Source organism: Lucilia sericata, unplaced genomic scaffold (assembly GCF_015586225.1).
Source record: "Lucilia sericata isolate MDLA Ls3-8-SP2 unplaced genomic scaffold, ASM1558622v1 Contig002034F_arrow, whole genome shotgun sequence".
Taxonomy (NCBI): domain Eukaryota; kingdom Metazoa; phylum Arthropoda; class Insecta; order Diptera; family Calliphoridae; genus Lucilia; species Lucilia sericata.
The window spans coordinates 8,536-36,533 of record NW_023995897.1 but is presented as its reverse complement, the minus strand read 5'-3'; the positions used below and the strand labels follow the sequence as shown (position 1 = coordinate 36,533).

Below are 27,998 nucleotides of genomic sequence, written 5' to 3'. Positions count from 1 at the left end.
ACAAATTCCTTTCAGGAGTCACAATACAACAGTTTCATTTATTTATGCTTCTTCTCCTTCTTCGACTTCTTCTGTGTCACTGGTTTCGCCTTTGTCTTTGCGCTCTGCGGTAACAGAGACTCGTCGGCAGAGGGCTCCGTAACATGTTGTGAGGAAGTTTTAGAAGATGTCTCAATATTTTTTATATTATTAGTTTTAGTTTTAGATTTTATAGTCTTAGCACTAGTGATGATAGTCTTATGATCTAATGCATGTATATAATAACGTATGAAACAATATAAAACACCAATACCGCAATATGTCGAGTACATGAGTAACGGCAGGAAGGGAAGTTTTTCATTTAAACCTGTCAGCCATCCGATAAGATGTTCATAGATGGGTATTATGGCAAGACCGTGTATATAACAGTCCTCTAGAAGATTCATATCGGGATAATCTTTGTGTACATAAACGTAGCGGGTATACATGTAACCCATATAGGCCAGATAGACGGAGTAACGTATGACAAGTAAATCTGTGTGAAACAGTAAAGGGAAGAGGGAGAACAGACCGACGGCACTAAGCATAAAGGAGTATTTAGCGTCGGTAGGGGAGACAAAGAACAGGAGGCTGAAAGTTAGAAAAGTATTTTTAAAGATTTTAAGTCCAGACTATTTGAAATGGCTAAAGGACTCACCATAGTGGTATCAGGCACATTAGAATTGCCTTCTCATGTACATGCCAGCCAAACATAAAGGAACATGCTGAACAGATAACAATCGATCTGAGGAAGTTAATCTTAGCTTCTCTGTAATAATAAAAACACGTTATTAAATTTTCTAAATTAAAACAAACAATTAAATTTTCCTTAAAATAACAATTTTCGAATTTGGAAAATTTTCTAAAAAAAACAATTTTCGAATTTTTTTAAAATTTCTAAATCATAAACTTTAGTCTTAATACATAACTGACGATAAATACATACCTTTTAATTGCAAAACTCCATAATTTCCAAAGCATGGGCAACATTGTTACCAAAGTAAGAACAAAAGTAGCCAACGGTCTAACTGACGGCAAGACAACATGGTCATATTCCTGCACTAAACCCGAAGTAAATGAAGCAGAAGATGACGAATCCACCTTCAAAACCTTCGATGCCACCTTATCAGCTGTATTGTATAAAGCCCAAAAGTTAGGAGCCCAATAGGCATGTGTTAGACCACGTTTGAAAGGAAACAAACGGCTTATAACTTGTGGCAAATGTTGATAAAAAGGAGCAAATGCCAAAAGAAATGGAGTTAAGCCCACCGACAGCAATTTAAATAAACATATAACCGAATTTTTACTGGCATCCAAACAATAATATCTCAGCAAATAAATGCCAAAAGCGGGAGCAGTATATAAAAAGATGTGTTTGAAATTTAACAGGCAGGCAAAAATAAAAGTTCCTTTTAAAAATTGATCCTCCAATATATAACTAATGCTCAACAGTAGCAAACCAAACAGGAAACCATTATATTGGAAATGTATGTGGTCAACAAATAACAAACCCACATTAAATAACAAAATAGCTTCAGCCCATAGTTTTTGTACCTTGAAACCCATGCGTCCTAAAGCACTAATACAACGTTTAACACCCCAACAAAACACCAAATCCATGACCATTACGGATATTCTTTGAAAATATTTACACTCATCGGAGGCATAATTGAGGTTAGTGAGCTGTAACATTTTCGGATCAACAAATCTGGCCACTTGAGCCAGCACCCATTCAAAGTAGGCAAAGAAGGGTGGGTAGTCTAAAGTCCATTGGCTAGTTTCATTGTAATACCACTCTTTTAAGGGTAAATTGAATGTTATTGCCAACCAGTTGCGGTGCACCTCAAAATCTGTGGAATGACTAAAATTCATTATTTTTATATTATTCGTGTATTTAATTAACACTTACTAGGCAGGCATTAACATTAGTTTGACACAGGTAGTAAGTATAAATATGGGCCATAATTTAGACTCATTTTCATCCAATCTTTGCATTTTGGAAAATAATTGTCAACTAATCGCAATAATTTTGCCGGTAAAAACTGATGTGTTGTTATTTAGTGCTGGCACTTTTGTGTTTTGCTTATCAGATAGCGTTATCGACAAACATATGTTCATCGAGGTTGCCACCTTGCGCTGTTAATAATATATTTAGTGGCTTTTACTGCAGAGATAAAACGGAAATGAAAAGAAATTAACTGCATATTTTATAAAAACTATAATTTTAAAATTAATTGAAGAAAAATACAAATAATTAATTATTATACATAAATATTTCTTCTTATATAAAAGCTGTCTGTAAAATAAACAATTTACAGAAGGCATGATTTATATAATATGAAGATGAAAAGTATAATACTTAATATTTTTATAAGTTTTTGATTAAAAATGTTAAATTTTCGTAAAATATATATTAAATGATAGATAAATGTTCTAGTTCAGTTCTAGTTCAGTTCTAGTTCAGTTCTAGTTCAGTTCTAGTTCAGTTCTAGTTCAGTTCTAGTTCAGTTCTAGTTCAGTTCTAGTTCAGTTCTAGTTCAGTTCTAGTTCAGTTCTAGTTCAGTTCTAGTTCAGTTCTAGTTCAGTTCTAGTTCAGTTCTAGTCTAGTTCAGTTCTAGTTCAGTTCTAGTTCAGTTCTAGTTCAGTTCTAGTTCAGTTCTAGTTTCAGGTCTAGTTCAGTTCTAGTTCAGTTCTAGTTCAGTTCTAGTCAGTTCTAGTTCAGTTCAGTTCAGTTCTAGTTCAGTTTCTAGTTCAGTTCTAGTTCAGTTCTAGTTCAGTTCTAGTTTCAGTTCTAGTTCAGTTCTAGTTCAGTTCTAGTTCAGTTCTAGTTCAGCTTTCTAAGTTCAGTTCTCGTTCAGTTCTAGTTCAGTTCTAGTTCGTTCTAGTTCAGTTCTAGTTCAGTTCAGTTCAGTTCTAGTTCAGTTCTAGTTCAGTTCTAGTTCAGTTCTAGTTCAGTTCTAGTTCAGTTCTAGTTCAGGTCTAGTTCAGTTCTAGTTCAGTTCTAGTTCAGTTCTAGTTCCAGTTCTAGTTCAGTTCTAGTTCAGTTCTAGTTCAGTTCTAGTTCAGTTCTAGTTCAGTTCTAGTTCAGTTCTAGTTCAGTTCTAGTCAGTGCTAGTTCTAGTTCTAGTTCAGTTCTAGTTCAGTTCTAGTTTCAGTTCTAGTTCAGTTCTAGTTCAGTTCTAGTTCAGTTCTAGTTCAGTTCTAGTTCAGTTCTAGTTCAGTTCTAGTTCAGTTCTAGTTCAGTTCTAGTTCAGTTCTAGTTCAGTTCTAGTTCAGTTCTAGTTCAGTTCTAGTTCAGTTCTAGTTCAGTTCTAGTTCAGTTCTAGTTCAGTTCTAGTTCAGTTCTAGTTCAGTTCTAGTTCAGTTCTAGTTCAGTTCTAGTTCAGTTCTAGTTCAGTTCTAGTTCAGTTCTAGTTCAGTTCTAGTTCCGTTCTAGTTGTATGTATTTTCTAAAAAGATTTTGGAAAATCTTCAAATTTTTATGTAACATTATGAAAAAAGTAAAAATTGCTTAAAAATTTACTTCGAAATGTCGTGGTTCATTGAATTTCGGAAAACCCTGAATATTGATAAACTAGTTTTAGATATTTTTGGTTGATATCAATGTTGCATGTTATTAAGGGAAACAAATCTAATTAGGTCACACAGGACTGTTCAGTATTTGGATTTATGTATGTAGATGCTTTATTGTATGACATACACACATATGTTATTGTCCTTTAAAATTTTTGTCTGAAAATGTCTGAATTTTCTAAAATAAACATTAAATGTCAATTTCAAGTTTTTAAAGACCAATCATAGAATGTTTATAAAATGCACACTTATTCCATTGATCTGTCTGTCGTGTGCCAAAAAATTGAATATTAAATTTAGTGGTCCTCATACTACATACACACAAACGCACACACATTGTGTACTTGTCAAAGAAAAAAGTTGTTTTGACAGTTATAAATTTATTTTAATTTTTTGAAAATTTATTATTTAATACTTAGCATCGACTAAAGTAATTTATAAAAATAAAAATTAATCAACTGAATGTCATTAATTTGTTGCTGTTGAACCATTGTGTACACATGTAATTAGATAAATAATTAATTTAAAAAAGTAAACAAATTAACAGCAATATTTATTGAAAATTATGTATGTACATGAAACAACCGCAATAGGGGGCTAGAGAACTTTATAATGGATATGTAAGTGGGTCAGGTCAATCAGCATGTTTTATTTTGCAGTCACTGCTACCGCTGCTAACTGGCAAGGTAGACAGAATGACTGACATTTTAGTTATATCAATGACTCCACCTAATCATACATCTAACACCAGTATGTCTGTCATTTATACATGCATCCATCCATTAATTTTCAAACACATGCCTGTTTTATACAAATCTCTGTCTCTCATTCCTTTGCTAAGACTCTCTTAGTTGAAATCTACATTTGTTTCTGTTTTTTTATTTTCTGAAATTTAAATTTTAAACTAATGTTTCCATATTAAAAAGAACAGCATATCTCATCAATATTAAAGATCGTTCATCGTCTTCGTTGTAGTCATCATTAGCACGCTCCTGAAGGTTACATACCAATAATGTCACCAATATGTTTGACATATAAAAATGTTTTAACATTTTAAATGTTAAAGTGTACACGATTCTGTTAATGTCCGTCTTCTTATTTTTTTTTTTTTTTTGTATAAAGAAGTATGGTTATTGTCTGTCTTTCTGTCGGTTTGTTTGTTCATATATATTGTTGGTGGACTGGTTGATTATTTGATTTTTTGTTGTTGTGGAAGATGTTGCGGTTTTTTCTGCTGTCTTTTAATAATTATAGTAATATTTAATGCAACCGCCACAAACCAAAATAGAAATAATACTCAAGGTACCTTTAACAAAAAATGGTTGCCAACTACCAAAGTAGCTTTAAATCTCTTATAATCAATATTAAAATAAAATAATTTTGAATGGATTCTTTTTAACAGCAGAATAACATTTAAAAAAAAACATAGATCCGTCTAAGCACAATAACAAGTCAATAGGAAATATTGTCAACAGAAATATTGTTAGCATAAATCGTTTAATAAATTTATTTTAGAACCGATCACTAAAGTATTTAAGAAACGTATAGTTTAGACCTTAGAAACCTCAGTATAGCCCTGACAATGACTACAAGGGTGCTATAAAGAAAATGAAATTTAAGAAAGTTCGGGTTTTTCAGTTCTAGTTCAGTTTTAGTTCAGTTCTAGTTCAGTTCTAGTTCAGTTCTAGTTCAGTTCTAGTTCAGTTCTAGTTCAGTTCTAGTTCAGTTCTAGTTCAGTTCTAGTTCAGTTCTAGTTCAGTTCTAGTTCAGTTCTAGTTCAGTTCTAGTTCAGTTCTAGTTCAGTTCTAGTTCAGTTCTAGTTCAGTTTCTAGTTCAGTTCTAGTTCAGTTCTAGTTCAGTTCTAGTTCAGTTCTAGTTCAGTTCTAGTTCAGTTCTAGTTCAGTTCTAGTTCAGTTCTAGTTCATTCTAGTTCAGTTCTAGTTCAGTTCTAGTTCAGTTCTAGTTCAGTTCTAGTTCAGTTCTAGTTCAGTTCTAGTTCAGTTCTAGTTCAGTTCTTTTCAGTTCTAGTTCAGTTCTAGTTCAGTTTAGTTCATTCTAGTTCAGTTCTAGTTCAGTTCTAGTTCAGTTCTAGTTCAGTCTAGTTCAGTTCTAGTTCAGTTCTAGTTCAGTTCTAGTTCAGTTCTAGTTCAGTTCTAGTTCAGTTCTAGTTCAGTTCTAGTTCAGTTCTAGTTCAGTTCTAGTTCAGTTCTAGTTCAGTTCTAGTTCAGTTCTAGTTCAGTTCTAGTTCAGTTCTAGTTCAGTTCTAGTTCAGTTCTAGTTCAGTTCTAGTTCAGTTCTAGTTCAGTTCTAGTTCAGTTCTAGTTCAGTTCTAGTTCAGTTCTAGTTCAGTTCTAGTTCAGTTCTAGTTCAGTTCTAGTTCAGTTCTAGTTCAGTTCTAGTTCAGTTCTAGTTCAGTTCTAGTTCAGTTCTAGTTCAGTTCTAGTTCAGTTTCGTCAGTTCTAGTTCAGTTTCTAGTTCAGTTCTAGTTCAGTTCTAGTTCAGTTCTAGTTCAGTTCTAGTTCAGTTTCTAGTTCAGTTCTAGTTCAGTTCTAGTTCAGTTCTAGTTCAGTTCTAGTTCAGTTCTAGTTCAGTTCTAGTTCAGTTCTAGTTCAGTTCTAGTTCAGTTCTAGTTCAGTTCTAGTTCAGTTCTAGTTCAGTTCTAGTTCAGTTCTAGTTCAGTTCTAGTTCAGTTCTAGTTCAGTTCTAGTTCAGTTCTAGTTCAGTTTTCTAGTTCAGTTCTAGTTCAGTTCTAGTTCGTTCTAGTTCAGTTCTAGTTCAGTTCTAGTTCAGTTCTAGTTCAGTTCTAGTTCAGTTCTAGTTCAGTTCTATTCTAGTTTTCTAGTTCAGTTCTAGTTCAGTTCTAGTTCAGTTCTAGTTCAGTTCTAGTTCAGTTCTAGTTCAGTTCTAGTTCAGTTCTAGTTCAGTTCTAGTTCAGTTCTAGTTCAGTTCTAGTCAGTTCTAGTTCAGTTCTAGTTCAGTTCTAGTTCAGTTCTAGTTCAGTTCTAGTTCAGTTCTAGTTCAGTTCTAGTTCAGTTCTAGTTCAGTTCTAGTTCAGTTCTAGTTCAGTTCTAGTTCAGTTCTAGTTTCAGTTGTTCAGTTCTAGTTCAGTTCTAGTTCAGTTCTAGTTCAGTTCTAGTTCAGTTCAGTTCTAGTTCAGTTCTAGTTCAGTTCTAGTTCAGTTCTAGTTCATTCTAGTTCAGTTCAGTTCTAGTTCAGTTTCTAGTTCAGTTCTAGTTCAGTTCTAGTTCAGTTCTAGTTCAGTTCTAGTTCAGTTCTAGTTCAGTTCTAGTTCATTCTAGTTCAGTTCTAGTTCATTTCTAGTTCAGTTCTAGTTCAGTTTCTAGTTCAGTTCTAGTTCGTTCTAGTTCAGTTCTAGTTCAGTTCTAGTTCAGTTCTAGTTCAGTTCTAGTTCAGTTCTAGTTCAGTTCTAGTTCAGTTCTAGTTCAGTTCTAGTTCAGTTCTAGTTCAGTTCTAGTTCAGTTCTAGTTCAGTTCTAGTTCAGTTCTAGTTCAGTTCTAGTTCAGTTCTAGTTCAGTTCTAGTTCAGTTCTAGTTCATTCTAGTTCAGTTCTAGTTCAGTTCTAGTTCATTCTAGTTCAGTTCTAGTTCAGTTTTAGTTCAGTTCTAGTTCAGGTCTAGTTCAGTTCTAGTTCAGTTCTAGTTCAGTTCTAGTTCGTTCTAGTTCGTTCTAGTAGTTCAGTTCTAGTTCAGTTCTAGTCTAGTATATAGACTATATATTATATATCTATGTCTATTTAGATCAGTGTATAGACTAGTCTATTGCCTAGTCTACAGACTAGAATATTGTCTAGCCCATTGTCTATTTGACCGACTTATTGATATTAATTTGTAAAAACTATTGAATTTGAAAAATCGTAGCAAATTTTGTACTATTTGAAAGATCCATTTGGCACCTAATGTTATGAAGTCTCCTGATAATAATTAAAAGTCAATAAAATATGTGAAGAATATAAATAAAACATAAAAGTTTCTGGACTAAAGTTTAGCTACCAAAATTTCCTACTAGATTTTCACATAAATCAACTTGGCTAATAATACCCATACAAAGTTGTTAGTGATTGAATTATGGTAACATTAAAGAAATATATTTGTAAATAAATTTTTTCTAAGTAAAATATAAATCTAAATATTAAAAAAACCTGAAAACTATTAAAAGAAAAAAATTATAAAAAAATATATTTATTGGCGATATGTAATGGCAGTTCTGTCATTAATTTTAAATACTACGAGTAAATAAATAAAAACTAAATTTATAGAAAAAAAAAAAACAACCAACTTCTGAGACAAGTTAAAAAGTAATAAAAAAATTAAACGCTATGAATGAAAAGCAGAATATTATTAAGTTTTTTTAATTTAATTTTTCTAAAGTTTAGGTATTAATTTTAAGGCAATGAAGATGATGCTGTTGCGACTGATGATGATGTTGACTGACGATCATTATCAGCCGATGTTTAAATATTTAAGACAAAAACAATAAAATTATATGAAAAAACACTTTGAAAAAAATTAAAAATGTTTTAAAATCATTTTCTAAATAACGAACAAGTATTTAAAAACTCTAAGACCGTATAAGTAACCAAAATGTTTTTTAAGTATAAAAGTCTGACTTGAGCGCTCGTATGTCTGTCTAAATTGAAGATGCACGACCATAAATTTATTTTTGAGGACGTATGAATCTATGTGTCTGTTTGTGTGTTTCTTGGCTGACTAGCTGCCTGGCAATATGTGGTGGCATCTATGACAAGCAGCAGTAACAGAAAAAATTGGGAATAAATGTGCCTCACCTAGGCCGTTTTTGAAGGTTACATGCTCCGTAATTCTTTGCAAAATATATTAAAATACTAAATAACAAATAAATTTTAAACAAAAAAATAACAAACACTATAAAAATTTGTTTTACTAGTATTTTGTATGACAAAAAATTTACACAAAATAGCAAAAAAAAAGTGCAAAACAAGCATGATCAAACAAAATACATACACAGTGTAACGATATGTACTATTAGTAGAAGCTCTCTTATAACATTTTTTATCATTGCAACAAGGTTATTTATTAATTTCAATAATTTTTATTAAAGTCCTTATAAAACGGAAATATTAGGCCGATTTAGCGGTGTCTAACTGTTCAAATATTACTTGAAATTAATTTTCTGAAGTTTATTTCCAAGTCTCGATCGCTCAATAGTTTACATGTGAGTGGGGAAATCTCCGTTTAAGCACTCATGGAAACATGTCGCGAAGCAAAATTGTTGTAAATGCCTTTTCGTAACATTATAATAATTTTTAGAAAGCCCTTGCATAAACGTCACTTGTACTGAAACCCTCGATATGTTTAAAAACGATATTACACAAGAAACAACAAAATCACTATCACTTCCATTCTAATACTAACAGTTTAAAATTTTACTAATAAGTATAACAAATTTTACAGATGTTTAAAATGGTAAAACATTTCTAACATAAATACGAAAGATTATTAATTATAATAAGATTATTATCAAGAAATACGCATGCACATTAATTTTGTTTAATGCATTTTATTGTTACAAGTACACCAGTAAGCCTATTACATTGTATTTAAAACATAGAATGTTTAAAAAATTTTAAAATCTATTAAAATGATTAATATAATATCACATTAATAATTATGAATAGGTATATAGTTTATTGAAATTATATTTCAAAATTATTAATTTGTAAGACTGATGGACAAGGCAAAATAAAGTGTAAATAACAACTGAATAACACAGGCCAAGAAAATTTTAAAAATATCGAAACTCAGAACTAGAACTGAACTAGAACTGAACTAGAATGAACTAGAACTGAACTAGAACTGAACTAGAACTGAACTAGAACTGAACTAGAACTGAACTAGAACTGAACTAGAACTGAACTAGAACTGAACTAGAACTGAACTAGAACTGAACTAGAACTAACTAGAACTGAACTAGAACTGAACTAGAACTGAACTAGAACTGAACTAGAACTGAACTAGAACTGAACTAGAACTGAACTAGAACTGAACTAGAACTGAACTAGAACTGAACTAGAACTAAACTAGAACTGAACTAGAACTGAACTAGAACTGAACTAGAACTGAACTAGAACTGAACTAGAACTGAACTAGAACTGAACTAGAACTGAACTAGAACTGAACTAGAACTAGAACTGAACTAGAACTGAACTAGAACTGAACTAGAACTGAACTAGAACTGAACTAGAACTGAACTAGAACTGAACTAGAACTAAACTAGAACTGAACTAGAACTGAACTAGAACTAGAACTGAACTGAACTAAACTAGAACTGAACTAGAACTGAACTAGAACTGAACTAGAACTGAACTAGAACTGAACTAGAACTGAACTAGAACTGAACTAGAACTGAACTAGAACTGAACTAGAACTGAACTAGAACTGAACTAGAACTGAACTAGAACTGAACTAGAACTGAACTAGAACTGAACTAGACTAGAACTGAACTAGAACTGAACTAGAACTGAACTAGAACTGAACTAGAACTAGAACTGAACTAGAACTGAACTAGAACTGAACTAGAACTGAACTAGAACTGAACTAGAACTGAACTAGAACTGAACTAAAACTGAACTAGAACTGAACTAGAACTGAACTAGACTGAACTAGAACTGAACTAGAACTGAACTAGAAAACTGAACTAACTAAGAAGAAACTAGAACTGAACTAGAACTGAACTAGAACTGAACTAGAACTGAACTAGAACTGAACTAGAACTGAACTAGAACTGAACTAGAACTGAACTAGAACTGAACTAGAACTGAACTAGAACTGAAAAACTGAACTAGAACTGAACTAGAACTGAACTAGAACTGAACTAGAACTGAACTAGAACTGAACTAGAACTGAACTAGAACTGAACTAGAACTGAACTAGACTGAACTAGAACTGAACTAGAACTGAACTAGAACTGAACTAGAACTGAACTAGAACTGAACTAGAACTGAACTAGAACTGAACTAGAACTGAACTAGAACTGAACTAGAACTGAACTAGAACTGAACTAGAACTGAACTAGAACTGAACTAGAACTGAACTAGAACTGAACTAGAACTGAACTAGAACTGAACTAGAACTGAACTAGAACTGAACTAGAACTGAACTAGAACTGAACTAGAACTGAACTAGAACTGAACTAGAACTGAACTAGAACTGAACTAGAACTGAACTAGAACTGAACTAGAACTGAACTAGAACTGAACTAGAACTGAACTAGAACTGAACTAGAACTGAACTAGAACTGAACTAGAACTGAACTAGAACTGAACTAGAACTGAACTAGAACTGAACTAGAACTGAACTAGAACTGAACTAGAACTGAACTAGAACTGAACTAGAACTGAACTAGAACTGAACTAGAACTGAACTAGAACTGAACTAGAACTGAACTAGAACTGAACTAGAACTGAACTAGAACTGAACTAGAACTGAACTAGAACTGAACTAGAACTGAACTAGAACTGAACTAGAACTGAACTAGAACTGAACTAGAACTGAACTAGAACTGAACTAGAACTGAACTAGAACTGAACTAGAACTGAACTAGAACTGAACTAGAACTGAACTAGAACTGAACTAGAACTGAACTAGAACTGAACTAGAACTGAACTAGAACTGAACTAGAACTGAACTAGAAACTGAACATAACTGAACTAGAAACTGAACTAGAACTGAACTAGAACTGAACTAGAACTGAACTAGAACTGAACTAGAACTGAACTAGAACTGAACTAGAACTGAACTAGAACTGAACTAGAACTGAACTAGAACTGAACTAGAAGAACTAGAACTGAACTAGAACTGAACTAGAACTGAACTAGAACTGAACTAGAACTGAACTAGAACTGAACTAGAAACTGAACTAGAACTGAACTGAACTGAACTAGAACTGAACTAGAACTGAACTAGAACTGAACTAGAACTGAACTAGAACTGAATAGAACTGAACTAGAACTGAACTAGAACTGAACTAGAACTGAACTAGAACTGAACTAGAACTGAAACTAGAACTGAACTAGAACTGAACTAGAATGAACTAGAAACTGAACTAGAACTGAACTAGAACTGAACTAGAACTGAACTAGAACGAACTAGAAATGAACTAGAACTGAAGTAGAACTGAACTAGAACTGAACTAGAACTGAACTAGAACTAAACTAGAACTGAAGTAGAACTGAATTAGAACTGAAGTAGAACTGAACTAGAACTGAACTAGAACTGAACTAGAACTGAACTAGAACTGAACTAGAACTGAACTAGAACTAAACTAGAACTGAAGTAGAGAACTGAAGTAGAACTGAACCAGAACTGAACTAGAACTGAACTAAAACTGAATGAGAACTAAAGTAGAACTGAACTGGAACTGAAGTGGTACTCAACTAGAACTGAATGTTCTAACTAACTAAATAACCAATTAGTTAGTCAGTTAGTTAGTTAGTTGGTTGGTTAGTTGGTTGGTTGGTTAGTTTGGTTAGGAGAAAGGAGGATATCTTTACATAAAATCCGAACAAATACACCTGGGACTTATCAGACTTGATGTGAGCTCCTTCATCGGTGCAACTCATGTGATCAGGTCCTCCCATCAGACTAAATTTAACACTACCTACTAACCTAGCGAACGTTTTTCTTGTTTCACTTACAAGATCTTTTAAGAAATGAGATATAACATTAGTTAAATTTCACTTAATCTTTCTCAATGAAATATCAGACATAAATCAAGGTTATTTTAACTTTTCTTTAAATTAAGAACATTTATCGATCGTTACACTGTTTCTCTGAGATGTTATGTAAAATATTAACATTTAAATAACTATAAACACAAGTTGTTTTTAATATTAATACTAATATAATGATATTTACTTGAAAACATATAAAACAATATAAAATACATGTGAATATATAAAGATATTCAATGAAATAGCCGCTTAACTCCTTTAGATTCTATTTTACTTAAAATAAAACAATGAAACTAAAAAAAACTACAATAATAACAAAAATCCATGACAAAAGGTTATATAATCCATAAATGTTACTTTAGCATCCTCTTGTAAGTCTTTTAACAATAATATGACGAAAATAGTAACTAAATATATGTATTAGCAAATCATATTCAAAAGTTCATCCCCTTGCAAGAAAATCAAACGACAGGGTGACAAGTTATAATTCATAAATAAACAAATATATAAAATTAGATTGAATATTTGGAAAAAGTTTAAGTTTTTAATTGGATCTCAAGGACGCAACAATGCTGAAACAAAATGTTTTATAAGAAAAGTTTAGTATCAGTTCAATTTCGTTTAGAGTTAGAACTCGACGTCAAAAGCAGAAATAGTTTCCGTCGAAACCATAAATATTTTCTTTTTTTATAATCCTAAGTACTTCAGCTATAAAAATAACTTCTTTCAAATGCTTAATTCTGTCTAACGTCTGTCCCACCTCATATTTTTCACTCTGTTCGGAATGCAGAGATGAGACAAATAGATCTGCAACACACGAGTATCCAATTTATTTATTTCTTTAGCAATAGTTTTTTTTAATAAATGACTTTTTAGCGACAACATTTAAAAAGCATGCAGTCGGCAATACCAAAAATGGCATGTTATGAATCTTCAAATTCTTTCGCCTTACTCTTGTTCCTTCCTCCTCTTTGTATTTGAGACTATTTCTCAAAGGTATATTTTTTCACAAACGCAAGCAAAGGATTTGTGTAAATATCAGGCAAATTTAAGAAAAAATACTATTTATTTTAAATATTAAAATTTAAATATGCTTGTTGGAAGTATTTTATATAAAAATATCAAAATATTACGAGAATACATGAGACATGAGTATGAAATTTAACAATTTATGTGTCATAATGGATGTTCTTCAAGAAACAAGGTAAAAGGGTGTTTAGAAAGGAAATGTTATGCTTTAACAAAATTATAAACTTAACTGAGGTAACTGTACCTGTAGTAAAACTAAACTACATATGTACATACTTAGACATAAGTAGAACTGAACGACAATTGAACTAGAACTGAACTAGAACCGAACTAGAACTGAACTAGAAAGAAATAGAACAGAACTAGAGCTGAACTAGAACTGAACTAGAACTGAACTAGAACGAACTAGAACTGAACTAGAACTGAACTAGAACTGAACTAGAACTGAACTAGAACTGAACTAGAACTGAACTAGAACTGAACTAGAACTGAACTAGAACTGAACTAGAACTGAACTGGAACTGAACTAGAACTGAACTAGAACTGAACTAGAACTGAACTAGAACTGAACTAGAACTGAACTAGAACTGAACTAGAAACTGAACTAGAACTGAACTAGAACTGAACTAGAACTGAACTAGAACTGAACTAGAACTGAACTAGAACTGAACTAGAACTGAACTAGAACTGAACTAGAACTGAACTAGAACTGAACTAGAACTGAACTAGAACTGAACTAGAACTGAACTAGAACTGAACTAGAACTGAACTAGAACTGAACTAGAACTGAACTAGAACTGAACTAGAACTGAACTAGAACTGAACTAGAACTGAACTAGAACTGAACTAGAACTGAACTAGAACTGAACTAGAACTGAACTAGAACTGAACTAGAACTGAACTAAAACTGAACTAAAACTGAACTAGAACTGGACTAGAACTGAACTAGAACTGAACTAGAACTGAACTAGAACTGAACTAGAACTGAACTAGAACTGAACTAGAACTGAACTAGAACTGAACTAGAACTGAACTAGAACTGAACTAGAACTGAACTGGAACTGAACTAGAACTGAACTAGAACTGAACTAGAACTGAACTAGAACTGAACTAGAACTGAACTAGAACTGAACTAGAACTGAACTAGAACTGAACTAGAACTGAACTGGAACTGAACTAGAACTGAACTAGAACTGAACTAGAACTGAACTAGAACTGAACTAGAACTGAACTGGAACTGAACTAGAACTGAACTAGAACTGAACTAGAACTGAACTAGAACTGAACTAGAACTGAACTAGAACTGAACTAGAACTGAACTAGAACTGAACTGAACTAGAACTGAACTAGAACTGAACTAGAACTGAACTAGAACTGAACTAGAACTGAACTAGAACTGAACTAGAACTGAACTAGAACTGAACTAGAACTGAACTAGAACTGAACTAGAACTGAACTAGAACTGAACTAGAACTGAACTAGAACTGAACTAGAACTGAACTAAAACTGAACTAAAACTGAACTAGAACTGGACTAGAACTGAACTAGAACTGAACTAGAACTGAACTAGAACTGAACTAGAACTGAACTAGAACTGAACTAGAACTGAACTAGAACTGAACTAAACTGAACTAAAACTGAACTAAACTGAACTAGAACTGACTAGAACTGAACTAGACTGAACTAGAACTGAACTAGAACTGAACTAGAACTGAACTAGAACTGAACTAGAACTGAACTAGAACTGAACTAGAACTGAACTAGAACTGAACTGGAACTGAACTAGAACTGAACTAGAACTGAACTAGAACTGAACTAGAACTGAACTAGAACTGAACTAGAACTGAACTAGAACTGAACTAGAACTGAACTAGAACTGAACTGGAACTGAACTAGAACTGAACTAGAACTGAACTAGAACTGAACTAGAACTGAACTAGAACTGAACTAGAACTGAACTAGACTGAACTAGAACTGAACTGGAACTGAACTAGAACTGAACTAGAACTGAACTAGAACTGAAACTAGAACTGAACTAGAAACTGAACTAGAACTGAACTAGAACTGCAACTAGAACTTGAACTAGAACTGACAGACTGAACTAGAACTGAACTAGAACTGAACTAGAAACTGAACTAGAACGAACTAGAACTGAACTAGAACTGAACTAGAACTGAACTAGAAACTGAACTAGAACTGAACTAGAACTGAACTAGAACTGAACTAGAACTGAAACTAGAACTGAACTAGAACTGAACTAGAACTGAACTAGAACTGAACTAGAACTGAACTAGAAACTGAACTAGAACTGAACTAGAACTGAACTAAGAACTGAACTAGAACTGAACTAGAACTGAACTAGAACTGAACTAGAACTGAACTAGAACTGAACTGAACTGAACTAGAACTGAACTAGAACTGAACTAGAACTGAACTAGAACTGAACTAGAACTGAACTAGAACTGAACTAGAACTGAACTAGAACTGAACTAGAACTGAACTAGAACTGAACTAGAACTGAACTAGAACTGAACTAGAACTAGAAACTAGAACTAGAACTGAACTAGGACTGAACTAGAACTGAACTAGGACTGAAATGTTGAAATAGCATATCTATTCGATAGAAGTCAGAACTACTAAAGGCCTTATTCATAAACATTTTGTTTTATAAACGGTTTATAAATAAATGTTATACGTACATACATACATATGTATGTATATGTGTTTAATTTTTAATTTAAATGTCACATGACTAACGACACCAATTAACTACAGCGATATTTTGAACTCTCTAAATAACACTTCCTTTTGTAGCAACCTCCTCACATATGCATATTAATATGATTCATGAGATTGATTATATTTGACTTGACATGTTGTTGTTTTTTTCTTCCAAAGCCTAACAATGATGTACGGAAAAATGCATCTAGTTAAGTCAAATCATGTAATAATACCGAGTACAACAATAAAAAAAACTACATGCAAAGATGTATTTACTTCATTCATTCATTTATACAACACATACAAACTGACATGTGTGCTGCCACCATCCACTTCACTGCTCCACTCCACTGCCAAATATGAGGCAGTCATTGTCAGTCAGTCAGTCAGCATCAACAGTAGAAGTAGTAGACGAGATATTTAACATTAAAGCTTACACACCTCAGCGACATTTTCAAATTTTCCAAATAAAAATATTATTGTATATGAAAATTTAAACAACAACAATAAAAAATATCCCACAATTTTGTTTTAGTTGTAGAGAGACTACGCCAAATATATTAAAAAAATCAAATGAAACCCCCAAAAAAAAATTTTTTAAATTTCCCAATATAAAACCTTGCTCACACATGACAATAGAGATAGAATGAATACAAAGTATGAATAAATTCACATTATAATAAAATTAAAAACAATAATAACAACAACAAATTCTAGTACAAAAAAACAATAATAAGAAATCTTTAGAAAAAGGCAATTAAGTGTTTGTAGGACTAGATCGAACGAATTAATCTGTATAATGTTTCGTAAATGCAGATAAAGTCCTTGTTTAAGAACTTAAATTAACAGTTCTAGTTCAGTTCTAGTTCAGTTCTAGTTCAGTTCTAGTTCAGTTCTAGTTCAATCTAGTTCAGTTCTAGTTCAGTTCTAGTTTCAGTTCTAGTTCAGTTCTAGTTCAGTTCTAGTTCAGTTCTAGTTCAGTTCTAGTTCAGTTCTAGGTTCAGTTCTAGTTCAGTTCTAGTTCAGTTCTAGTTCAGTTCTAGTTCAGTTCTAGTTCAGTTCTAGTTCAGTTCTAGTTCAGTTCTAGTTCAGTTCTAGTTCAGTTCTTAGGTTCAGTTCTAGTTCATTCTAGGTCAGTTCTAGTTCAGTTCTAGTTCAGTTTCTAGTTCAGTTCTAGTTCAGTTCTAGTCAGTTCTAGTTTCAGTTCTAGTTCAGTTCTAGTTCAGTTCTAGTTCAGTTCTAGTTTCAGTTCTAGTTCAGTTCTAGTCAGTTCTAGTTCAGTTCTAGTTCAGTTCTAGTTCAGTTCTAGTTTCAGTTCCTAGTTCAGTTCTAGTTCAGTTCTAGTTCAGTTCCAGTTCAGTTCTAGTTCAGTTCTAGTTCAGTTCTAGTTCAGTTCTAGTTCAGTTCTAGTTCAGTTCTAGTTCAGTTCTAGTTCAGTTCTAGTTCAGTTCTAGTTCAGTTCTAGTTCAGTTCTAGTTCAGTTCTAGTTCAGTTCTAGTTCAGTTCTAGTTCAGTTCTAGTTCAGTTCTAGTTCAGTTCTAGTTCAGTTCCAGTTCAGTTCTAGTTCAGTTCTAGTTCAGTTCTAGTTCAGTTCTAGTTCAGTTCTAGTTCAGTTCTAGTTCAGTTCTAGTTCAGTTATAGTTGAGTTCTAGTTCAGTTCTAGTTCAGTTCTAGTTCAGTTCTAGTTCAGTTCTAGTTCAGTTCCAGTTCAGTTCTAGTTCAGTTCTAGTTCAGTTCTAGTTCAGTTCCAGTTCAGTTCTAGTTCAGTTCTAGTTCAGTTCTAGTTAAGTTCTAGTTCAGTTCTAGTTCAGTTCTAGTTCAGTTCTAGTTCAGTTCTAGTTCAGTTCGTTCTAGTTCAGTTCTAGTTCAGTTCTAGTTCAGTTCTAGTTCGTTCTATTTCAGTTTCTAGTCAGTTCTAGTTCAGTTCTAGTTCAGTTCTAGATCAGTTTCTAGTTCTAGTTCAGTTCTAGTTTCAGTTCTAGTTCAGTTCTAGATCAAGAATTCTAGTTCAGTTAGTTCAGTCAGTCAGTTCTAGTTCAGTTCTAGTTCAGTTTCTAGTTCAGTTCTAGTAGTTCAGTTTAGTTAGTTCAGTTCTAGTTCAGTTCTCGTTCAGTTCTTAGTTCAGTTTCTAGTTCTAGTTCAGTTCTAGTTCAGTTCCTAGTTCAGTTCTAGTCAGTTCTAGTTCAGTTCTAGTTCAGTTCTAGTTCAGTTCTAGTTCAGTTCTAGTCAGTCTAGTTCAGTTCTAGTTCAGTTCTAGTCAGTTCTAGTCAGTTCTAGTTCAGTTCTAGTTCAGTTCTAGTTCAGTTCTAGTTCAGTTCTAGTTCAGTTCAGTTCAGTTCAGTTCTAGTTCAGTTTCTAGTTCAGTTCTAGTTCAGTTCTAGTCAGTTCTAGTTCTTCTAGTTCAGTTCTAGTTCAGTTCTAGTTCAGTTCTAGTTCAGTTCTAGTTCAGTTCTAGTTCAGTTCTAGTTCAGTTCTAGTTCAGTCTAGTTCAGTTCTAGTTTCAGTTCTAGTTCAGTTCTAGTTCAGTTCTAGTTCAGTTCTAGTTCAGTTCTAGTTCAGTTTCTAGTTCAGTTCTAGTTCAGTTCTAGTTCAGTTCTAGTTCAGTTCTAGTTCAGTTCTAGTTCAGTTCTAGTTCAGTTCTAGTTCAGTTCTAGTTCAGTTTCTAGTTCAGTTCTAGTTCAGTTCTAGTTCAGGTTCTAGTTCAGTTCTAGTTCAGTTCTAGTTCAGTAGTTCAGTTCTAGTTCAGTTCTAGTTCAGTTCTAGTTCAGTTATAGTTCATTTCTAGTCAGTTCTAGTTCAGTTCTAGTTCAGTTATAGTTCAGTTCTAGTTCAGTTCTAGTTCAGTTCTAGTTCAGTTCTAGTTCAGTTCTAGTTCAGTTCTAGTTCAGTTCTAGTTCAGTTCTAGTTCAGTTCTAGTTCAGTTCTAGTTCAGTCCTAGTTCAGTTCTAGTTCAGTTCTTGTTCAGTTCTTGTTCAGTTCTAGTTCAGTTCTAGTTCAGTTCTAGTTCAGTTCTAGTTCAGTTCTAGTTCAGTTCTTGTTCAGTTCTAGTTCAGTTCTAGTTCAGTTCTAGTTCAGTTCTAGTTCAGTTCTAGTTCAGTTCTAGTTCAGTTCTAGTTCAGTTCTAATTCAGTTCTAATTCAGTTCTAGTTCAGTTCTAGTTCAGTTCTAGTTCAGTTCTAGTTCAGTTCTAGTTCAGTTCTTGTTCAGTTCTAGTTCAGTTCTAGTTTAGTTCTAGTTTAGTTCTAGTTCAGTTCTAGTTCAGTTCTAGTTCAGTTCTAGTTCAGTTCTAGTTCAGTTCTAGTTTAGTTCTAGTTCAGTTCTAGTTCAGCTCTAGTTCAGTTCTAGTTCAGTTCTAGTTCAGTACTAGTTCAATTATTATTCAGTTCTAATTCAATAGCAAAGATGTTCGATCTTCAGAACGAATTTACAACGAAATCTAAGAAATGTCTCTGAGATCCATAGTTGGAGCAAACGTATCCCAATAACATATGTATATGTTACACATTCATAAGTCCTCCTAAGATTACATAAGTAAAACTTTACATATTTAAATACCTCAAGTACCGCACTTAGAAACAGTAAACAATCGCAATAATAAAAACATAGAAATCAGAGAATTGATTAGAAAATCATCAAAAAATCTCACGATTTGACTATATCGGTCAAATAGATACAAAACAACCGAATAACAAACAAGAAAATTAACTAAACAAGAATTATATTTTGAACGATTGAATAGCATGATAAGAAACCTAAAACAACAAAATATTTCAAAACGAAATTGAAATTATTTGAAATTAAAAATAAATCCAAGAAATACAAAATTATGAAACCGATTCTTAATTAAGATTTTAGAACCTTTTTTTTTTTGTTGCGCGAAAAAATATGCAATTTCCAAATCTTGCTTATTGAATGTTGGTAATTTATTTTTAATATCATATTTTTCTCGCTGATGCCGCAGTTGTTGGTAGATTTTTCTAACACCTCATTTTTATATGAAATTTGAAAATGTGAACTTTTTTCAAAGCAATTGTTGCAGTTGTTGAGGATGTTTTCATGTTTGAAGATAAGTCAACAAACAACCAAACCTATTACTTCTTCAAACATACAATTGTTACTCTAGAAGTTGGAAAATAAAGAAGAAGATTTTTCTACATAAACAAAAATAAATTTAAAAAAACAACAACATGCAACAAATAGTCAGTCAGATCAGTGAGTGAGTAAGTAGTATTCGTTCGAATTAACCAGGTAAACAATATTTTGAAAATGTTAAACTTTAAAAAAGTTTGCATTTCGGTAACAAATCTGCTGCTCACTGTATGTCACTGTTTTAGACTGCTGCTGATGCCTCTACTAACTGATCGTATTTGAGATGCTTGATCCATACGTCTGTCTGCCGGCTAAGTATTAGTATCATCATCAGCGTGAGCAGCATCAGCAACATCTTCGTCATCACTACAACCAACAACAACAACACCACCACTAACTACATACTAATATTTAGTTGAATTGTATTCAATTGAGTTGAGTTTAGTTTGCGATCGCTGCCTTTACATTTAAAATAATATAAAACAAAAATACCTTTGACCTATGGCAAGGTATACGTTACAAACAAACGTATTATAAACGTTACTGCGATCGATGATGCGATTTTAAACAAGAGACTCCGACTCAGAATTCATATAAAAGACTTCTGTAGCAAACAATTGCTTTCAGTTAAATACTAAAAGCGTTTGACGAATAAACGGTGGGAGATCTTGTCTATTACGGTAGGAGAATCATTTTCAATACAAAATAAAATTCGGAAAAATATCAACAAAAAAAAGAAAAGTAACGTTAACGTAACATTGTACAAAGAAAAACAGAAAAAAAAACAATGTCGGCTTTATCTTGGAAGTTTGTGGCGGTTATATTGTGTGCGTATATTATAGTGGCATATGCGCGACCTCAAGCTCCTGAACAACCAGAACCGGTAATATTTTAATTGCTCTTGTTATGATGTACTCAACTTAATTGCATATGTATGTGTTTAATTGGATTCTTATGGAATTTCTAAAGGAGTTTGGAAATTCTGTGAAGTTGTAAAACAAGGATTTTTTAAATGTTATAATTTAAATAGTGAAATGATCGTAATGTTATACAAATGATCGCAATGTAATGTGGAGTTATGTAAAGAAATTTAAGTGTTGAATATAAAAATGTGAATTGGCAGAGATCCTTCAAAAGGTCTCATATGATTTGAATCTTATTTTCGATTTTATTCGATTTTAATCTAGTGAGTGCAGTTAATGGAATTGATATTAAGATAATGTATCTATATTCCAATGTTTGTTTCCTAGGATGTTACTTTCTTCGTTTATATAAGACATTAATATAATATCTTTCACTATATATGACTTTTTTGCTAAAATCGTAATATTATTTGTTTAAAAATTTGAATTGTCATTATTAGTTCAAAACTTTTTGGATTAGCCTAGCAGTAATCGGTTAGCTTTATACTGAAAACTGAAAGTAAAATTTGCCTGGAGCTCCTTCTTGCCCGGCTTACCTGGCTTTCGTCGAAATTAGATCCAAATATCTTAAGAGTGAATAAGGTTTTTGTTGTTACCAACAAACATTTTCCATGAAAAAGTGCGCAAAATAGGTCCGATAGGGGCCTAGGTGTATTTCTTCTAATTTGATGTAGTTACATCCTCCTATCCGCTTAACCTAATATTTGTCTTAATGTCGAATGTCTTTAAGGAACTAATATTTCTTTAATTACAACTTCAAATAGATCTTTGTCACCGATATCTAAAGCATAAATAATATAAATCGAACATTTTATTATGATTATAGATAGTAGATGTGGCGAAAAAGAAATTATGAAAACTATAGGTTTTCTTCATTGTAACAAAGACATCAGACTCGTTATAACTTCCTTAATATTGTTCACAAATAGATTAACCTCTATTTGGCTTTATATCCAAAAGAATGTTAAAAGTATCAACAGTTATTAGAATAATTTATAGACTGGGCATCCTTAAAGCCATAAACTAGTTAGTTAGTTTGAAAGGAGGATGTATATACATCAAATCCGAAGAAATACACCTAGGCCTCTATTGGGCCTGTTGTGCGCTCCTTAACCAGTGCCTCAGGTGGGAATCGAACCCACCACCTCCGGTCTACCAGACTAGAACACTAACCACTAACCCACCGGAGGCCACATAAACTAAGACGGTTCTAAAATGTCATATGTTCAACTTCAAGACTCCGTTAGGTTTTTAGTTCGATTGCACAACAGGCCCGCTGAAGGACTAGGTGTAGTTCTTCGGATTTAATGTAACATCAAACTATCTAACTACTAGAATACGCCCAACACTCCGATCTGTCTATTTAAAGAGTAATATATGAAGGGGGAAGTCAAAACAATTTTGGGATTTGACAGAGTAAAAATTGAGAAGAATTAATCAAATTCAGGTCTAAGTTGAAAAACATCTCGCATGTCGTAGTCGTTATGCCAAAAGTGGTCAGGTTGAAAACTTTTGTCTGAAGTAATATAACAATTTTAAGGTAATTAAGATAACATTAAAATAGATAATGGAAAAGATGGTTTGTTTATATTTTCATAGCGAAATCGGAGAAAAGAAAATGTCCATCAATTCATTCTTCCAAGTGAATAGTTTTTCACAGAACAGTTACAGAGTCGATCATAATTGACTCAAATAGTTCATTCCTCAATTAAGCGGAAAATAGAACCATGGAAAAGTAGAACCATAACAATATTGGGATAAGATAACAGATTCTGAAAACTTTTATTAAAGTATTATTAAATGATTAAATGGTCACTCTTAGATAAGACCCGGAATAAGATAAAAACTTCTGCTAGATTTACAAAAAGAACGTTGAAATTAAGATCATAAAACACATTTGATTAAAGGAATGAGATGTTGCAAAAACTTATTGAATGAAGTTCTTAATTACGATTTTTATATTAGTTGTTGCCTAACATTTCAGTTTCCACATTATTCCTATCTAATGCAAGCATGAACATATTCCTTGTTTCTGAAAACAACGGCATTACATGGGTTACGTGGTGCTCATCTAGGGCATATTAAATGGATTAGTTTTGGACCAGTCCTTTGAGGAGTATTCTTTATACTGGTTTGAATAGATTCAATTTTTGCAAGGTTAACAGAAATAAGTATTAATAAGTTATATGTGGAGTTAGAATCCTGTAACTGAATGAATAACAAATTAAACAACTAAACTGCTTTCTACACTATAATGAACCTCAGTAAAAACCCACCTTACATTTAAATTTAAAAATCTAAAATCATTAAACAATTAAAACTACAATTATTGCAACAATGTAATAATATTCTGTCCATGTAATACTGAATTTAACACTGAATAATTTAAACACCAACTAAAAAATAGCAAATTATTTGAAATTTTTCTCAACGACCTTAGAAGATTTGACATTTAATTTAAAATGTCTTATTTTTTCTGTATTTTTTTTCGTACAATAAACAAGATAATTTTTACATCAATGTCAATTTTTAGACATTTTTTCATAAAATACTTGTACAAATTAATGTAGAGGGAAAAAAACAACAACGAATAATAAATTCTTAATTTTTGTTTCTCCTATAAATATTAATGAGCTAAATAATAACATAAAATTATTAAGTAGTTACTACTACTTTACACTTTTATTATTTATTTAAATAAATAAAATATAAAATTTAAAATAAATGACTTTCCATAATATTATCATCGTATGATAATAAATCAAAATCTATTCAAATTGTTAACATGCACACAATTTTGTTGATGTTTTATTTGTTTGTATTAATTTGCAAAAGGTTATTGTAATTCGAATTATAATTTATAAAAATAACCTTTTGCTTTTGCTAAGAGTAAATAATTTGAAACGTAATTAATACTTTGAGGAAACTTTTTTCAGGAAATTTTTTTAAAATTGAAAAAAATTATTTAAAGGGAAGTGGGTGGAAAATAAAACTAGAAACTAGACTGAACTGAAACTGAAGTAGACTGACGATAACTGAACTAGAACTGAACGATAACTGAACTAGAATTGACTAGACTGAACTAGAACTGACTAGAACTAAGTAGAACTACTAGAACTGAACTAGAACTGAACTAGAACTAACTAGAACTGAACTAGAACTGAACTATAACTGAACTATAACGAACTATTCTGAACTAGAACTGAACTAGAACTGAACCAAATAGAACTGACTAGAACTGAACTATAACTGGAACTAGCACTGAACTATAACTGAACTAGAACTGAACTAGAACTGAACTATAACTGACAGAACTGACTAGAACTGAACTAGACCTGAACTGAACTGAACTATCACGAACTAGAACTGAATAGCACGAACTAGAACTGAACTAGAACTGAACTAGAACTGAACTAGAACTGAACTAGAACTGAACTAGAACTGAACTAGAACTGAACTAGAACTGAACTAGAACTGAACTAGAACTGAACTAGAACTGAACTAGAACTGAACTAGAACTGAACTAGAACTGAACTAGAACTGAACTAGAACTGAACTAGAACTGAACTAGAACTGAACTAGAACTGAACTAGAACTGAACTAGAACTGAACTAGAACTGAACTAGAACTGAACTAGAACTGAACTAGAACTGAACTAGAACTGAACTAGAACTGAACTAGAACTGAACTAGAACTGAACTAGAACTGAACTAGAACTGAACTAGAACTGAACTAGAACTGAACTAGAACTGAACTAGAACTGAACTAGAACTGAACTAGAACTGAACTAGAACTGAACTAGAACTGAACTAGAACTGAACTAGAACTGAACTAGAACTGAACTAGAACTGAACTAGAACTATGAACTAGAACTGAACTAGAAACTGAACTAGAACTGAACTAGAACTGAACTAGAAACTGAACTAGACTGAACTAGAACTGAACTCGAACTAGAACTAGAACTGAACTAGAACTGAACTAGAACTGAACTAGAACTGAACTAGAACTGAACTAGAACTGAAACTAGAACTGAACTAGAACTGAACTAGAACTGAACTAGAACTGAACTAGAACTGAACTAGAACTGAACTAGAACTGAACTAGAACTGAACTAGAACTGAACTAGAACTGAACTAGAACTGAACTAGAACTGAACTAGAACTGAACTAGAACTGAACTAGACTGAACTAGAACTGAACTAGAACTGAACTAGAACTGAACTAGAACTGAACTAGAACTGAACTAGAACTGAACTAGAACTGAACTAGAACTGAACTAGACTGAACTAGAACTGAACTAGAACTGAACTAGAACTGAACTAGAACTGAACTAGAACTGAACTAGAACTGAACTAGAACTGAACTAGAACTGAACTAGAACTGAACTAGAACTGAACTAGAACTGAACTAGAACTGAACTAGAACTGAACTAGAATGAACTAGAACTTGAATAGAATGAACTAGAACTGAATAGAACTGAAATAGAACTGAACAGAACTGAACAAGAACTGAACTAGAACTGACTAGAACTGTAACTAGAACTGAACTAGACTGAATAGAACTGAACTCGAACTGAACTAGAACTGAACTAGAAACTGACAATAGACTGAACTAGAAACTGAACTAGAAACTGAACTAGAACTGAACAGAACTGAACTAGAAACTGAACTAGGAACTGAACTAGAACTGAACTAGAACTGAATGAACCAAACAGAACTTAACTGAACTAGTCCATAGACTGTCAAAACTAGTCCATAGACTATTTCATAAACTTATCAATAGACTAGTCCTATTGGTCCATAGAAGGGCAATGGACTATTACTCTTTTTGATGAGAGATTATACCATTTCAAAATTTAAATTTTCCTACCATTATGTAATAACAAATCTATTTAATATTTTCCTATCTGTCATATCTGTTAACAGTACGAATACAATTATGAAGTCAAAGATCCAGAAAAGGAGTTATTTTTCAATAAAAATGAAGCCGGGGATGCACAAGGAAAAGTAAGTAAAGGAAAAAAAAAGTAAAAAACATAACAAAAGAAATTTAATATTAAAACACATTTCTCATCTTGCATTTTATCTCTTTTTTAACAATCTTAAAGGTATCTGGTCAATATTCGGTTTGGTTACCCGATGGTAGATTAATGACGGTCGCTTACACCGTAGAAGGTGAAAATGGTTTTGTACCAAAGGTTACTTTTGACACCAACAATCCATTGGGTTAAATAGCCAGCAGTTACCATCAATCAGGGAGCAACAACAACAACAAGAAAAAATAAAAGAAAATTTATAAAAAAAATAACAATTTTGGAAGAGTAAAACTAAAAAATTGTTAAGAAAAAGAGAGAAAACCAACTACAACAACAACTTCAATATCCTTTGTTTTAAACAAATACAACAACACACACTCTTTAATAAAACAAATATTTCACTACTTTTTGGGCCTACAACAAACAAACTTATAGTTAAAATTTCTTCTTTTATAACTTTTTTCTTTTGGTTAAAGTATGTTTCTTTTTTTTCTTGTTAACAAACAAAAACAATTTTCAACTAGATTAATTACAATTTATTATTCATTCATTTGTGTATGTATATTTAAACAGATACTCAATATTATTAGTTTGTAAGATGTTTTATTATGTTTTTTTCTATAAATAACTATTTTTATTATGTATTTGTTAATAAGCCTTATTTCAATTGTATTGTATTTACTCCTACCTTATAAAGTCATAAATAAAAACACAAAACACAAAACAAAAAATAAAATAAATTTAAATGAATTTAAAAAGAAAGTATGTGTAGCATCAACATCAACAAACTGACAGACCAACCGATCAGCTTCTTTGTCGTCTTCTTTGCTTTTACCTATTACATTTATTTTCAAATTATCTATTATTTTTTATTATTGTAATGTAATTTTGTATATTATTCTATATTCTATTGTATATTCTCAAAATATTATTCAAATATTTATTTTTTTTTGGTATTAAAAAAATATTTAATAAAATAAATAGTTAAAAGAGCTTTTGTTGGTTTTCTTAGACTGTTTTAATCCGATTTTTATGTTTTTTCCGATTTTTAACATAATTATGAGCTCAAGTGCGCTATTCTCGGTGTCTTGTTGTATGGGGGCTAGGTGAAATATTTGAGATATTTCAACCATTTTCAATTGTGTTTGTCCTTGGATCAAAAAAGGCTCATATGCCAAATTTCATTAAGTTATCTTGAAAATTGCGACCTGACGGATGGACAGACTCAGAAAAGGGCTCTAAGTCAATATTTTTGGGTGTTACAAACGTACGCACAAACGCATAATACACTTCCCACTATAGTGGTGTAGGGTATAAAGAGATAACATTTCATTAAGAGTTCTACTGTTGTGATCTTCAACACTCTCCCGTTTTTCACTCTTCAACTGTTAACAAATTTATAACAATTTTATTAACACACAACTGAAATTTATTTGCATAGTGTGTGTATAAAATCGTTGGCCAACATATTGATTAAAAATATTATAAATTCTAAACATTCAAAACAAAATTACAAATTTATAAACAGAAACCCAAGAGTTCATAACCTCTTGAGTATGCCCATAAAAACCAGTTTTAGAACATTAGCTCTGGCTTATGTGTTTGTAAATGGTTAAAGGCAAAATGAAAGAAATGAAATGCAAAAAATTAACATAAAAGAAACAAAATAAAGACTTACTTGATGATTTTTTGGCTTGAATTTTGCTAAAATTAATGAATTTGTACATAATAACGGCAATTTGCTATTAGAAGAAAATTTAGTTTTGAAGTGAAGATGATATTTCTTAAATAATGTTGTTATTGTAGGTTTAATAATGAGAACTTGTTAGTTGAATAAACTGAGTAGATTTCTAAACAAATAAAGAAACAAAATAAACATTAAA

General features: G+C 32.0%; 2 protein-coding genes across 2 annotated transcripts; one reads left to right on the top strand and one right to left on the bottom strand.

The window, feature by feature from the left end:
- Positions 1–9: 9 nt before the first annotated feature.
- On the bottom strand, positions 10–27,912 carry LOC119613260 (probable dolichyl pyrophosphate Glc1Man9GlcNAc2 alpha-1,3-glucosyltransferase). The gene is made up of 5 exons (XM_037969255.1): positions 27,794–27,912; positions 1,928–2,182; positions 965–1,879; positions 677–787; positions 10–609 (listed from the first exon to the last, which is right to left on the bottom strand). The coding sequence occupies exons 2-5, from the start codon at positions 2,011–2,013 to the stop codon at positions 39–41; spliced, it is 1,683 nt and encodes a 560-aa protein (XP_037825183.1). The 5' UTR covers positions 2,014–2,182; positions 27,794–27,912; the 3' UTR covers positions 10–38.
- On the top strand, positions 20,747–26,436 carry LOC119613264 (pro-resilin-like). Its single transcript, XM_037969258.1, has 3 exons — positions 20,747–21,041; positions 26,006–26,086; positions 26,188–26,436. Exons 1-3 carry the CDS (start codon positions 20,946–20,948, stop codon positions 26,308–26,310), a joined length of 300 nt encoding a protein of 99 aa, XP_037825186.1. The 5' UTR covers positions 20,747–20,945; the 3' UTR covers positions 26,311–26,436.
- Positions 27,913–27,998: the final 86 nt, after the last annotated feature.

Excerpts from the sequence above, each read along its gene's own strand:
- LOC119613264 (XM_037969258.1), top strand. The coding sequence starts at position 20,946 with ATGTCGGCTTTATCTTGGAAGTTTGTGGCGGTTATATTGTGTGCGTAT. Across the intron at positions 21,042-26,005 it reads CTCCTGAACAACCAGAACCG|TACGAATACAATTATGAAGT; the intron begins GTAATATTTTAA and ends ATCTGTTAACAG. Across the intron at positions 26,087-26,187 it reads CCGGGGATGCACAAGGAAAA|GTATCTGGTCAATATTCGGT; the intron begins GTAAGTAAAGGA and ends ACAATCTTAAAG.
- LOC119613260 (XM_037969255.1), bottom strand. The coding sequence starts at position 2,013 with ATGCAAAGATTGGATGAAAATGAGTCTAAATTATGGCCCATATTTATA. Across the intron at positions 1,880-1,927 it reads CTAATGTTAATGCCTGCCTA|TCATTCCACAGATTTTGAGG; the intron begins GTAAGTGTTAAT and ends AATGAATTTTAG. Across the intron at positions 610-676 it reads ATGTGCCTGATACCACTATG|CCTCCTGTTCTTTGTCTCCC; the intron begins GTGAGTCCTTTA and ends TCTAACTTTCAG.